The sequence below is a fragment of the Anguilla anguilla genome, chromosome 4, assembly GCF_013347855.1.
Source record: "Anguilla anguilla isolate fAngAng1 chromosome 4, fAngAng1.pri, whole genome shotgun sequence".
In the NCBI taxonomy this organism is placed as follows: Eukaryota; Metazoa; Chordata; class Actinopteri; order Anguilliformes; family Anguillidae; genus Anguilla; species Anguilla anguilla.
The window spans coordinates 57,806,102-57,818,438 of record NC_049204.1 but is presented as its reverse complement, the minus strand read 5'-3'; the positions used below and the strand labels follow the sequence as shown (position 1 = coordinate 57,818,438).

The following is a 12,337-nucleotide window of genomic DNA, read 5'->3' as shown; positions in this document are numbered from 1 at the left end:
TTTCGCACAGGTATATTTTACCTCCATTTAAATATGCTTAAGTGCCTATTGTTGTATTCTTATACTTTCAGGACATTTAAATATCCTAAAACAGACTTTTTGTTTTCTGAGAAGTCAATATGCATTGTCTAAATGTTTGCATGTGTAGTCTAAATGTCTCAGGTTGCCGCGTGTCACCACAGATAAAACAGAGGCCCTGCCTCCGGTGATTGCCTCTCGTACGTCCAGCGACGCCGCGCGTCTTTTTTTTCCTTCCTGTTTACAAGGACAAAATATGTCAGCGACAGGCGGACTCGAATCCCGAACTCGCTTCTGAAACGTAGATGGTATCGTCGAGAGAGAAAATGTCAAATACAATTCTGTTCCCGGCGCGGGGTGCGTTTCAAGAAAAGGGCCGTGATTGCACTTCACATCCTGCAATTATGCTCAAAAAGTCACCGTGGTTTTCGAACGAGGCATTCACATTTGCGCGGCGCAGCAAACAACGCTGATTAGGGGACGGAGAGAGAGGGGCGGGGGGGGGGGGGGGGGGTAGAGCTGAGCTGACTCCGGTTTGGCCCGTTCCAAATGAGCAGACAAAAGGAAAATCAGCGGCTGCCGCGAAAACGCACCGAGGGGAAAATGTCACCGCGTGCGGACCCGGATAAACGCGCACCTGCGGAAAAAAGAATGCCAAACGCCGTTTCAAAGAGCAGCGAAAGAAAGCTGGGAGAAACAGGAGGCAGGCGAAGCCATCGGGCGGGCAGGTTGTGGTGAAGCGAGAGAGAGAAAGAGAGAGAGAGAGAGAGAGAGAGGCGGCCTTTGTGCGATTCTTATCTTAATTCCCTGGGTTTTCAACACAGGTTTTTAGCTCCCATTGACATTTAAAACATGGCGGCCGCACAGAAAGACACAAAAACGGTGTAACTCTAGAAACCCGTTACCCCATCTGGCCATTAGAAAAAAAAAAAAAAAAAAAAGCCCATCTGGATTTTTTCCCGACGTTTCATTGGCTGTTGTTGTGCGCTCGGTGGCTGGTCCGGCTGTGGTTCGGTAATTTCTCTGCAGCCAGCTGATCTGAAAGGTTACCGCTGGGCAGCCAGTGCCGGGAGTTCAGAAAGTATCACCGAACCAGCTTTTGTCCATTAATGAAAGATCTTGGCACAACACTATCATTTTTTGCCCCTGCCCCCCCCCCCCCAGGTTTCCCCCCTCTAATTTTTCACAAGTGTTTCCAGGAGCCGGTCACACCGGAGTTGTTAAGCTGGCGTGACAAATAACGCGAGCGCGGCTCACAGGAATGCATTCAGCGCGCACGGCGAGCGAGGAGAGAGCCGAGCGCATGCGAAACCGCCCCCTTAAATGACACGCCGCGTCGCTCCTGCCGGAATTCCCACCGCAAGGTTATTTATTGTTTCACGGATTCCTGGCCCGGCGCAGCTAGCCCGTGGACCACTTGTGGCGTTCGGGCTCATTAAAAAGGCAGGGGTCTACGCTCCTTGTTTTGCGGGGGTTTACAAAAAAGCACAGCTGGTTTTATAAATAAAAGGAGCGAGCGTTCGCCGGGTAATTAGCGTCCTGGAAGGTCCCCGTAAGGACAGCTCTCGCCCTCTCCAAAGACGGCCCCGCTCGTTAAGAGAGCCGCCGCCGCGAGCGCGACCAGCCCCGCGCGACGCTTCCTCTTCAGGGCGCTGAGAACCGCACGCACGCGCGTGTGTGTGTGCCTGCGTGGCCTTTTCTGATCTTCCCCAGCATCAAACCCCCACCTTTTCCTTCAAGAGAGCAGGGGCTGGGGGGGAGGGGCCTAACTCCCGCCGCACACGCCAAAAATAAGACGCAAAAAAAAAAGAAGAAAATAAAAAGCGGAATCCGAGAAACGGCGCGGAGAAGCCAGCGCTTTCGCTCCCTCGTCCAGGGCCGGTCGGGCGAGCTGTTGTCTGGCGCCGCAGTTACACGCGAGAGGGGATGTTGGTTTTCTCCAAATGGAGGCGAAGTTGTTAGGTTTTTGTACGTCGGAAAGGCTGCGGCCTAATTGCCGCCCCTCCTGGGAGGGCACGTAGTGATTGGCAACTAATGAGGCGAGCGTGGGTCAGGCGGGCTTCGGGGGCGTTTCTCAGGACCGTGACAGCTCAGGCTGCACCCCCGCGGTGGTCCAGCCCGCTCTCCTTCCCCCCCCCCTCTCCGCCGATTGTTTCAAGATGAGTTTGTTTGTCCTTCCCTGAAAGCCGACACAAGCCAGACTTCCTTTCTCCCCGTCGGAATGAATGGGAGCGGTCCGCGCCGGGGCGAGCGCAAACAAACAGGCTCCCCTTTCACGGCCCGCTCAGGCGCACTTCTGATCTTTGGGCTTCTCCTCGGCGTCGCGGCGGCCATTTTCCCCCCCGTTGCCGTGCGCGGGGCTGAAAGGGAAAGTTAAACCCCCACACCCCCCCCCCCCCCCCCCCCCTCCACCCCAAGCTGAAGAGCAGTCATATTGAAAGAGCCCTCAAAATGTCCTTGAGTAATTGTGTTTTCGCATTAAGGGACATGAAAGCTTACAGTTGGACGACGGCACGAAACTGCATTCTGCGTGCAAATCCGACGGAGACGCCAAGCCACGCGCTTCAATTATTTCTGCAGCGCCTCGTGTAAAACACCGAGGCAGTAATCCAGGAAAATGAAAAAAGATCCTTTTGAGGGATGTATGAATTGCTGAGTATAAATTGTTAATGCTTTCATTATTCCACACTTTAATATCATTTTTTAATTCTGACATCACAGTTGATATTATCAATTTAAGTCCGCTGCATGAATAAGTAACCGTGACATATATCTGAGAGAATATAGAAAAGCAAAGTCTTTGCTTTGTTTTCCTAACATTCGTGGTGAGTGCATGGTATAATTACACATGGTACGTGCTTTGTGATCAGTAGAAGTGGTAGTACTTTTATTATTTATTATGGATTTATTTTTTATTGCTTATTAAAATGATATCTTTTGTCTTTGCCTAATTGTAAATGTAATGTGATTTTTGATAATACATTACAATTTTTTTTTTTTTGAAGAAGAAATATAAGTTGTGAAAATGAGCATTAACTGCACTGGCATTCTGTAGCTGCACTGGACAGCCTCTGAGCAGCCTTGTACACAGCTCTAGATGGCAGTGTTCCCCTTTTGTGAACGCCTGTGCATTTCCAATAGGCTTGTTTAAAAAAAAAAAACCATTACAGTGATCTATGTGTCTGTCTATCTCTGCCTATCTATATCTGCATGAGTCAACGTTGCGTTTGTTTTACTTCACCGGCTGGCTGTAAAAACACCAAATTTGGACTTTTTGAGCCGGCGTTGAGCGACAGTGGAAAACCGCGCCCTGCTGTTTCGGCGGTTTATCTCGGAGCGGCGCGGGCTGCCGGTCCTGTAAGTCATCGTGTCGCGGCCCCGGCCGCCCCGGCGCGCGCGGGAGCCGCTCCAGACCGGCTTAACGGGCGACCTTAAAAAGCGTCCGTCTGAGAGCTCGGAGAGGGCGGCGGCGCGCGTTGCGCAGAACGGGAGCGTCGGGTTTACCGCGGTGCCGCCGGGCCTCCGCGAAACGCAACAAAAGAACAAAAAACACACGGAGGCCGACGGCGTTCTGAAAGGGCCGCTTTCATTTTGTGAGCGGCCGCCTGCGTCGCCCTGCCTTTTCCCCCCTTTGTGTCGCTACGCCGCTCTCCTTCGGGCGGCTGGACTCCGTGGCCGGTATCGGTTTCTCAGGAAACCCGCGTTCGCCCGCGCTAACGTTTCTCCGATAAGCCGCCGAGGTCTTCCGGAGGCAATTAATCACCTGCGCGCATTCGGGTGACCGTGCTATGTTTAAACAGAATTAATATTTCTCTTTCGTTCTGCGAGTTCAAAATGGCGCGCGTCGAATTTTATAGATCATCGATTTATAGCCAGCGCTCGTTATTTCTCCACCCTCGTCTAATATATTGAATAACCACACTCTCCAGGTCTGGAAGCGCAATAGATTTCCCTTTTGTTTCTCTTCCATTCCTCAACTGAACATTTTGATGTGAGCATTCATCGGTTGAAGGATTTTTTTTTTTTGCAGAGTTTTTACTTTAAGGGCAGTAATTGAGATCATTAGACCCCGCGAGCACATCAAAGCAAATTGAAACCAAATGGGTAATCCATTTTTTTGGGGGAACGGTACACACTGAGGGCGAACGAGGGGTTGAATCCCACAAGTGGTTATGGAAATGTTGACAGGTTATTTATGCATCAAAGCCGTGGGGATCCAGGTGCAGAACAATCCTGGAGTGTACGGCCGCCCCTCCAAAGATCTGCTCTTTCTCCCTCAACTGCGGCTGTCAATTCGGGGAGAGCTAGGAGAGGAAGTACCGGCGAGCCGACTTCACAAAATGGCTCTTGTTTCTCTTTATTTTTTTTTGCGATTTGTTGCCGTCCTTGTTTTTTCCTGTTGTCGCGAGCGCGTTCAGAAATGGCAGATTTAGGCTGGAAATCAAACCCGAACTTTCATCTTTTCATCTGACATTTTTATTGAATGCCTCTTTATATTCGGAGTCTTTAAGCCCCTGCCAGAGACACTTAAGGAAATCACTACAGGGTTTTAAAGGCTACAGGGGTTCATTAGCCCCAGACTGGCCTGACTTCCTCAATGAGAAAGGGCCTGGTATACTGCCAGTCTCATTCCTTTCAGGATGACAGATTGACACTACAAATCACAGTGAAAATGAGGAAAAAGAAAAATGTAACCAGGATTATGCAGAGCAACGGTATTATCCGCAGACCAATGTACTTTTTTTTCCCCCCGTTAATTATATTTGAAGGGAATGTAAATTAGAATTGCGATTTTCTACTTTTTTTTTTTCGTCAAGTGCTGGGAAGGTTACATTTGAGACTCTGAGGCTAAATGCACTCCCTCCGTCTACGGAGACCGTTGAATTCCAAAGGAACCCTCTGTTAAATGCCTGACACTATAAATCTCGGGGGCTCCAGTGTTGTAGAACTTGATGAGCTCTCTTTGTTGTTTTGTGAAACCGACCATCTGCAAAAGGGGGGGTAGCTTTCCGCGGCTAATGTTGCAGCGCTCGAAGCCCGGGGACGCTAGAAGCTGCTAGAGTTACGGTCAGTACAGTAAATTCATTGATTTAGCACACTGTTGCAGTTCCCCTCAGTTTTTTTTTTCTTTCTTTCCTCCGCCCCGCGCTCAGTTGTGATGTAAATATTATCTTACAGCTTGCTTCTAAGCCTCGCACACATCAGTAACCACCTTTGTGATGGGGATTAGCATCCAGCCGGGGTAGATTTACCCACAGCCCGGAGAGGATTTGCGCCTCTCCTCCCCTTTGCAGCGGCTTCTGGAGGAGCGCGGGGTAGAGCCGGTCGAGCTCCTGGAGGAGCGCGGGGTAGAGCCGGGCGGGCTTGCTGGAGGAGCGTGGGGTAGAGCCGGTCGGGCTGCTGGTTTCCCCCCATACCGCCCCAGCCGTCGAGCTGACCGGGTCCGAATGTCTCACATACGAGGCATGCGCTACCCCAACCCCCCCCACCCCCCCCACCCCCCCCGCGCGCGCGCTTTTAACAGCGTGGCGAAAATCCCAAACCCCCAAAAAGCCCCCCCCGCCCAAAAGAAAGGCATTAATCATAAACGGTCTCCAAAAGCAACATTGGGACTAAAAAGGGATGAATGATTCAGTTATTGCTGTAAATATCTGCATTTCATTACCATTTTTTTTTGTTCTTGGTACGCGCCCCATTTTGTATTAAAGGTGTGTTCCTTATTTTGTTTTTTTTTAAGTGAACGGAGTATTGTTTGTGACTTTGTGTGTGAGGTCTACCAGAGAGCAGTTTCCTCAAGTAAAATAAATGCATTTTTTTGTGTTTAAAAAGAAAAAGAAAAAAAAATGGCAATGCGTCATGTTACCGTAGCACCAAAGCAATAGAAAACAGGGGGGAAGAGGGTTGACAGTGGTGTTAAAATTATCTAAAGGCTCCGGGAGTGCAAACCGATGCCGTCTGCAGCGGGGGATGCGCTGGCGGTGGCAGGCAGTCGCTGAACTCCCCCTTTTTAAGACGGAAAGCAATCCAATCAGCGCCCTCCTCAATATGCAAGTTCCTTTTGTTGCGTTCAGCAATCCCTGAACCATCTGGAAAAAGGAAAAAAAAAAGATCTTCTCATCTGACGAATAATACCTCGTACTCGGATTCGTGTCGCCGACGCCGCCGCCGCGGATTCGTTTTTAAAAAACGCTCTTTGGAAATTCCCTGGCTGCCGCGCGGTGAAAGGTGTCGGCAGTGCAACAGGACGGCCCTCTCACTCACGCCAGACGTTGGCGGTAATTCTCGAGCGGTAATATTGATATTCCCCGAGAGGGCGCCGCTTACGTAGCGGGTCGGTCCGGCGGCTGTTCCCCGCGGCAGGGCAGGGGGCAGTAGCACACCGCGGATGGAGGGGAGGGGGGGGCCCGTCGCCTCTACCGGCGTGCCGAGACTGCCGCCCCCCCCTCCCTCCCCCCCCCGATCAGGTGACAGCTGCCCTTGTTCAGGCAGGATGTGTGCCTCAGCGAGGTCAAAGGTCATGCAGCAAGCCTCTAACGGCGCAACCCCCCAAACCCCCCCCCCCCCCCCCCGCAAACACACTGCCCCTCACCCTCAAATCAGACAAAGGGAGCCTCGCTTCTGGCCTGTGTTGAAACGTTTTTTTTTTTTTTTTTGTGAAATAATACCTTTCAAATGTTTCGTCCTAGATAAATCGAGCTCCAAGTTTCGGGACGGATCAGAAGATTGACTATGACGTTAAGAAGGGAGTCCTGATCAACGCTCTGAAGCTCCTGAACATCAGGTACCGTTAGCTCTCCCAGAACAGAGCGCGTTGTGTGCGTAAAACATCCTGCAGTTAAAAAGAGCCAGACGAACCTACATAGGGTCAGCGCATTTTAATGCTGCACATTTCACTGATCAGTCATAACAAGTACCCTTTGATGTGAGAGATCTTTGTTGTTCTCCCCAGCAAAACACACAAGAGAACATTGAGTAAATCTCTGCCTGAGCCCTTATTTACTCTTTAATGGAAAAAAAAAAAAAAAGCTTTAAACCCGGAATGCTGTCGGGGGTGGGGGGGGGGGGGGGGAATGCATGGGAAGAACGGAACGTGCTGCACGTGCGCGTTCGCGAGCCCGCGGGTTGCAAGGGACACCGAGGAGAAGGCCGCGCCGATTGATCGCAGCAGCTATGACGGCGCTCCCGCGGTCCACCGCATGGCTAAATATAGCCTAAGCTAACGCCGCGTTAGCGCGCGCTAAGTATTAATTACGAGGCGCTATTTTGCGTCGTGCGTTCTGCAGTATAATTGAGCCGTACTGAGTGCCAGTAGGCTATTTGTTAATAATGATGTAACGGGATGAAAAAAGCAGCCCGACCCTGATAAACTGAGCGAAAAATATGAGTTTGTAATTTAAAGCGCTGCGGCTCGCCCTCTGCATAGAGATGGCTTTTTCTGAGGGGCTGAACTGGAGACCGCGTTGCCATTCATGAGGCTTTCGTTCTGTCCAATCGCAGCCGAGCCCTGACAGTAAGCGCTCCGAAGGTAGAGGGTGAGTTCCTGGGGCGAAGCCCGGACCGCGCGCATTAATCCCAGGCCCTGTGTGAGCCCCGGAATGGCAGTCGAGGAGGAGAGCGTGAAAGAGGCTGTCGGTGTGCGTGTTTTTCGGGGAGCGCCCGGCGCGTTCCTCACTCTGACCCCCCCCGGCTCCGTCCCCCAGGGCCAGCGATAAGCGGCGGAACCTGGCGCAGCAGAAGGCGGAGGCTCAGCGCCGGCTCTACGGCCAGGGCTCCATGAAGAAGCTGTCGGCCGGGTCCTCCGAGTGGGAGAAGCAGAGGCACACGCTGGAGCGGAGGAAAGAGGAGCTGGTGCGCGCTGACCCCCGGCGGTAGCCCCGCGCCCGTCCCCGCGACTCTGAGAGACTCCGAATGAATCAGAGTGACTCAGTGACTCTGAGAGACTCTGAGCTACTCTGAGCCACTCTGAGCGACTCAGTGACTCTGAGAGACCCTGAGCGACTCTGAGCTACTCTGAGCGACTGAGTGACTCAAAGAGACTCTGAGAGACTCTGAGAGACTCTGAGAGACTCTGAGAGACTCTGAGCGACTGAGTGACTCTGAGAGACTCTGAATGAATCAGAGTGACTCTGAGTTACTCTAAACGACTGAGTGACTCAAAGAGACTCTGAGCGACTCTGAGCTATGCTGAGCGACTCTGAGTGACTCTGAGAGACTGAGCAACTCTGAGAGACTCTGAGTGACTCTGAGCGACTGAGTGACTCAAAGAGACTCTGAGTGACTCTGAGCGACTGAGTGACTCAAAGAGACTCTGAGTGACTCTGAGCGACTCTGAGAGACTCTGAACAGCCACGTCACTCGGCAGTATTGCCTTTCATTATTTCAGGCTCTGGGTCAGGCAGGTCACGGCCTGTCAGAGGCCCCGCCGTCTCCCAGCGTCCGGTGAGCCCGGCCAAGCTAAGCCGTCACTCTGTCTCCCTGTCAGCCTTTTGATCAGCCTCTGAATAATGAATGATTGCGTGACTGTTGGGTCATCGCACGTAAGTGGGCTTTAAAGCGACGGGGCGAGGACGTGGAACCCAGGCTGAATTTGGGGCATTTACAACTGTTACGCTGAGATTCAGGCTGGGAAACTATAATTGGAGGTGTCCTGCGGCTCTCCAGCAAATTGACCGGCTGACCTTTCCTCGTTTATTGTATTTGATATATTAAAATCAAGAGCGGAGGAGCAAAAAAAAAAAAAAAGAAAGATACATATGAATTATGAATTCCCTTCTGGCGTTGACAGACATGAGAGAGAGAGAGAGAGAGCGCGTCTGCAGCCGGAGTCTTTGTGCTCTGTCTTTAACTCGTCTTCATTATCAGGCTCTGACGGCAGAGAACGTGTCACCCGGCGAACGTGTGACGGGGCCGGATATTTATTTAGTTATTTAGTTATTTATTTATTTATTTTATTTTATTTTATTTTTTATTAAGTCCCGCGCGTAATGGGAACGCAACGCCTCTGCTTTTCAGAAAGAGCGGCTGGCTCAGGTCCGCAAGCAGATCTCCAGGGAGGAGCATGAGAACCGACATCTGGGGAACTACAGGTAAGGAGAGGCGCGTCTGGGCTCCCGCGGGGCCCGCTTCCTGCTTCTACTTACATTTACAGGGTCATTTGTAGAGCGCTTTGGTCCCCGGAGAATAAATAACATTGGGAAGAATGTTAAGTCAGAAGAGTAAGTAGGAGAGAGAGAGAGCTGAAGTGAAATGGGGGTGATGCCTGCGTTCTCTTGTCAGTGGCTCTGAATCGTGACTCCCTCCCCCCCCCGTCCTCCCCGCCTAAACACTTCGGGGATGCTGCGGCAAAAAAAAGAAACCCTGAAAAGAAAAAAAAGAACAGGGAGGAGGAAGCCCCAAACTCCCGCTCCTCCGTCATTGATAAAGCCTTCAGAAACAGGAGATCCATTTTTAATATTCACCTGTCAGGAGACCAGATGCCGCTCCAGCGCGGGGGGGGGGGGGGGGGGGGAGAGGGAGGGACGAGCGCTTATTCCGCATGCTAAAACGTCCTCGTGGAACTCCGCCGCGACGGCTTTAAAGCGGGCCCGCCCCGGCCCGAGGACGCGAGGCCTCGCGGTCCCAAAGGCAGCGTTTGGGTTCGATCCGTGCCCCCTCGTTAGGAGAGTCAATCTGCCAACCTGCCCCGGCCGTTCCGTTAAATACCGTCTGCAAACGGGGGGAAATTGAGTTCAAAGAGAACCTCCGCATGCGGCCATTACAATGCGCACCACTTATCTGATGTTTTACGAGCCATTTTGAAGACGGGCAAACTGATGTAGTGCCGGTACTTCAAAGCTGGATGATGAATGCAAGGGTAAACCATTGAAATGGGTCAATTTTTAGCTGATGTAATTGGTATTTCTAACATTGCTGCCTCGTAAAAAAAAAAAAACAACTATGAAAATCTGCTGAAACACTAAGAATTCTAGATATGTAGGTCATTCACAGATTAAGCTACCATATGTTTAACGCAAGAAAAAAAAATCTCTTCGTAGGGCATGCGGTATAAATATTTGACCTTTTCCACACGGGCTTGCATTACACATGTAGAGGTCCTAATGGACTGAAAGCCTTATCTTCAGATCTGAACATAACCGAGGTTAATCCCGTGACTGTAGCACGTTGCCCGTGTTCCTGAACGCAGTGCATGCATACTGAACATGCCTGGACTCCTTGGCTCTGCACAGACACACACACACACACACACACACACAGATCTACCACACCAATCTATTTGCACCCGGGGCAGTTCACCTATGCAAAAGCACTGCTTCATTCAGCCTTGCAGTTGTTGTTTGTTTAGATAACTGTCACCGGTGTTGTTTTCATTAGATGGCAAATCTTGTATGAGATAATTTGGTGGTATACCATGCACAGATAGCAACCGCAGTTCACGCTTCTCTGGTCCCCAGGGCTGAAAGATAAACATTACCCCCAATTTATTTAGTCTTGAGCCCAGAAAGAGGCTCCGGAGGGCTGACGTGAGAACCAACGCATTAGTTAGCCCTCTGTAGCCGAAAGCACAAATTTGCGGTGACAGTTACACTTGTGTACAGCCGTTCGTAGGAAAAGAGTCAACAGGGTTTGCTCACTTCCTGCCCGAATGAAAGTGAGGCTCGTGAAGTAACCGTTTGAATACTTAACGTTTTTTATTTTTTATTTTTTATTTTTATCGCCTCTCCTCTTTTCTCTCTTCTCCCCGACAGACGCATTTACCCCCCGGATGACAAGCTGCTCTTGGAGAAGTATGAGAGCCTGCTCTCCGCCGCCTTTCAGACGTTCCTCGCCGGGCGGGCCGCCTCGCTTCAAAAGGAAATGAATAATCCTCTGAAACGAATGAAGGCATGTACCTGAGACTCCTCCGGCTTCCGCGTGCAGCGGCACAACGCGCTCCTCGCTTCTTTCCCCCCGTTTCTCGCTCCTTTCCCTCGGTTTTGAAAATGAATGCGGCGCTACGCTCGCGGTTCCGCCTCGCGTGCGTCGCCAAGCGTCCTCGCGCATTGATCGAAGCGGCCATTGAACGCCGAAGACGTCGGCGTTTTCAAAGGCTTTAATGGAAGCGCGCAAACTTCCCCTTTGTCTTCCGGGATTGTGTGCACATCGGGTCCGTTCCCCCCCTCCCGCCGCTGTCTGTGTCATTGTCCTTGTGCCTCGGCTCCACTGTTTTCATTATCGTGCTCTGGGTTTTGTTTAAAGTTTCCGCGGGTTCGTTTCGAAGATTTTCAAGGATGAGGCCGCTGCCGGCGCACTGCATTTTAGGAACGCTGAAGTCACGTGACGGTTCCGACTCTCGAGGTGGAAAAGCTAAATTTAAGGGGGAAAGGATTTGTCGGTGCCAGTGCTGAGGGCTGTGTGATTTTCTTGGCAGGCGCGTACGACATGGAGGGCGTTGTTAATGGAGGCCCTCCGTATCTAGAGCGCAGTATTATCCATCTGCACTTTGAGAGATACGGGTGTGCGTACGCGCCATTCAGTGCGCCTGTAAAGAAAAAAAAAAACAGAAAAGGTGACTCCTCCTAAGGGGGGCGTCCGTACGGCACGGGCTCGACACCAGCCGGGAGATTACCGCCAAGCCAGCGCCGCGTTAGCCCCGCGACCTTCTCCCCGGCGGGACCGAGCCTGACATTAGCGTTCCGGCCGACCGAAACGCCGCCGCCCCCTTTGGAGCGCCGCGACGCTTCCGCGGGTAATCAAAAACAAATCTGCCCCGTTTCAGGCCGAGGGGCCCGCCTATTTCGCCTGCCTCTCCAGCGGCGCCATCCCATCTACTCCCGCTCGTGGAGAGCTCTCGTAATCTCTGTCTTCTGACGGTTAAGGGAGAATTTGTCGGGCGTCTCTATTTTTTTTTTTGCTCTCTCTCTCAGGAGGAAGACATCCTCGACCTCCTGGAGCAGTGCGAGCTGGATGATGAGAAACTCATGGGCAAATCGTCTCGGCAACGAGGGCCTAAGGTAATACCGGGCTCCGCCCGGCCCTGTCGACTCCCCCGCTTTATGACACACTCCATCCGCCACGCACCCACAGCTACAACGAAAAGACACGCTTTCCCCACATCAGAGTCATTCCCAGAGAACCTACATCTAAATCTAGTAAAAAAATAAATAAATAAATAAAAAAAGCCGGGAGTTTAAGGAGCGTAAAATGCATTAAGTGCCGAAACGATACTGTCAAGGCGGTTTTAAACCGTATTAAACCACCGCTAGGATAACTGCATGTTCTAACACCACGCCATTACTTTTGCTGAAATTAATTTGTGCTTGTCACTTTGGACTGTGCGGAG

At 51.4% G+C, this 12,337-nt stretch overlaps 1 protein-coding gene across 3 annotated transcripts in view; it reads left to right on the top strand.

Moving 5' to 3' along the window:
- Positions 1–12,337, top strand: part of ttll7 (tubulin tyrosine ligase-like family, member 7) — a 47,407-nt gene that overhangs the window by 22,285 nt on the left and 12,785 nt on the right. For all 3 annotated transcript variants that reach the window (XM_035416190.1, XM_035416191.1, XM_035416189.1), the window contains exons 10-14: positions 6,705–6,799; positions 7,719–7,866; positions 9,031–9,104; positions 10,764–10,899; positions 11,922–12,008. In XM_035416190.1, coding sequence (XP_035272081.1) covers positions 6,705–6,799; positions 7,719–7,866; positions 9,031–9,104; positions 10,764–10,899; positions 11,922–12,008 — 540 coding nt within the window. The remainder of the gene's footprint in view (positions 1–6,704; positions 6,800–7,718; positions 7,867–9,030; positions 9,105–10,763; positions 10,900–11,921; positions 12,009–12,337) is intronic.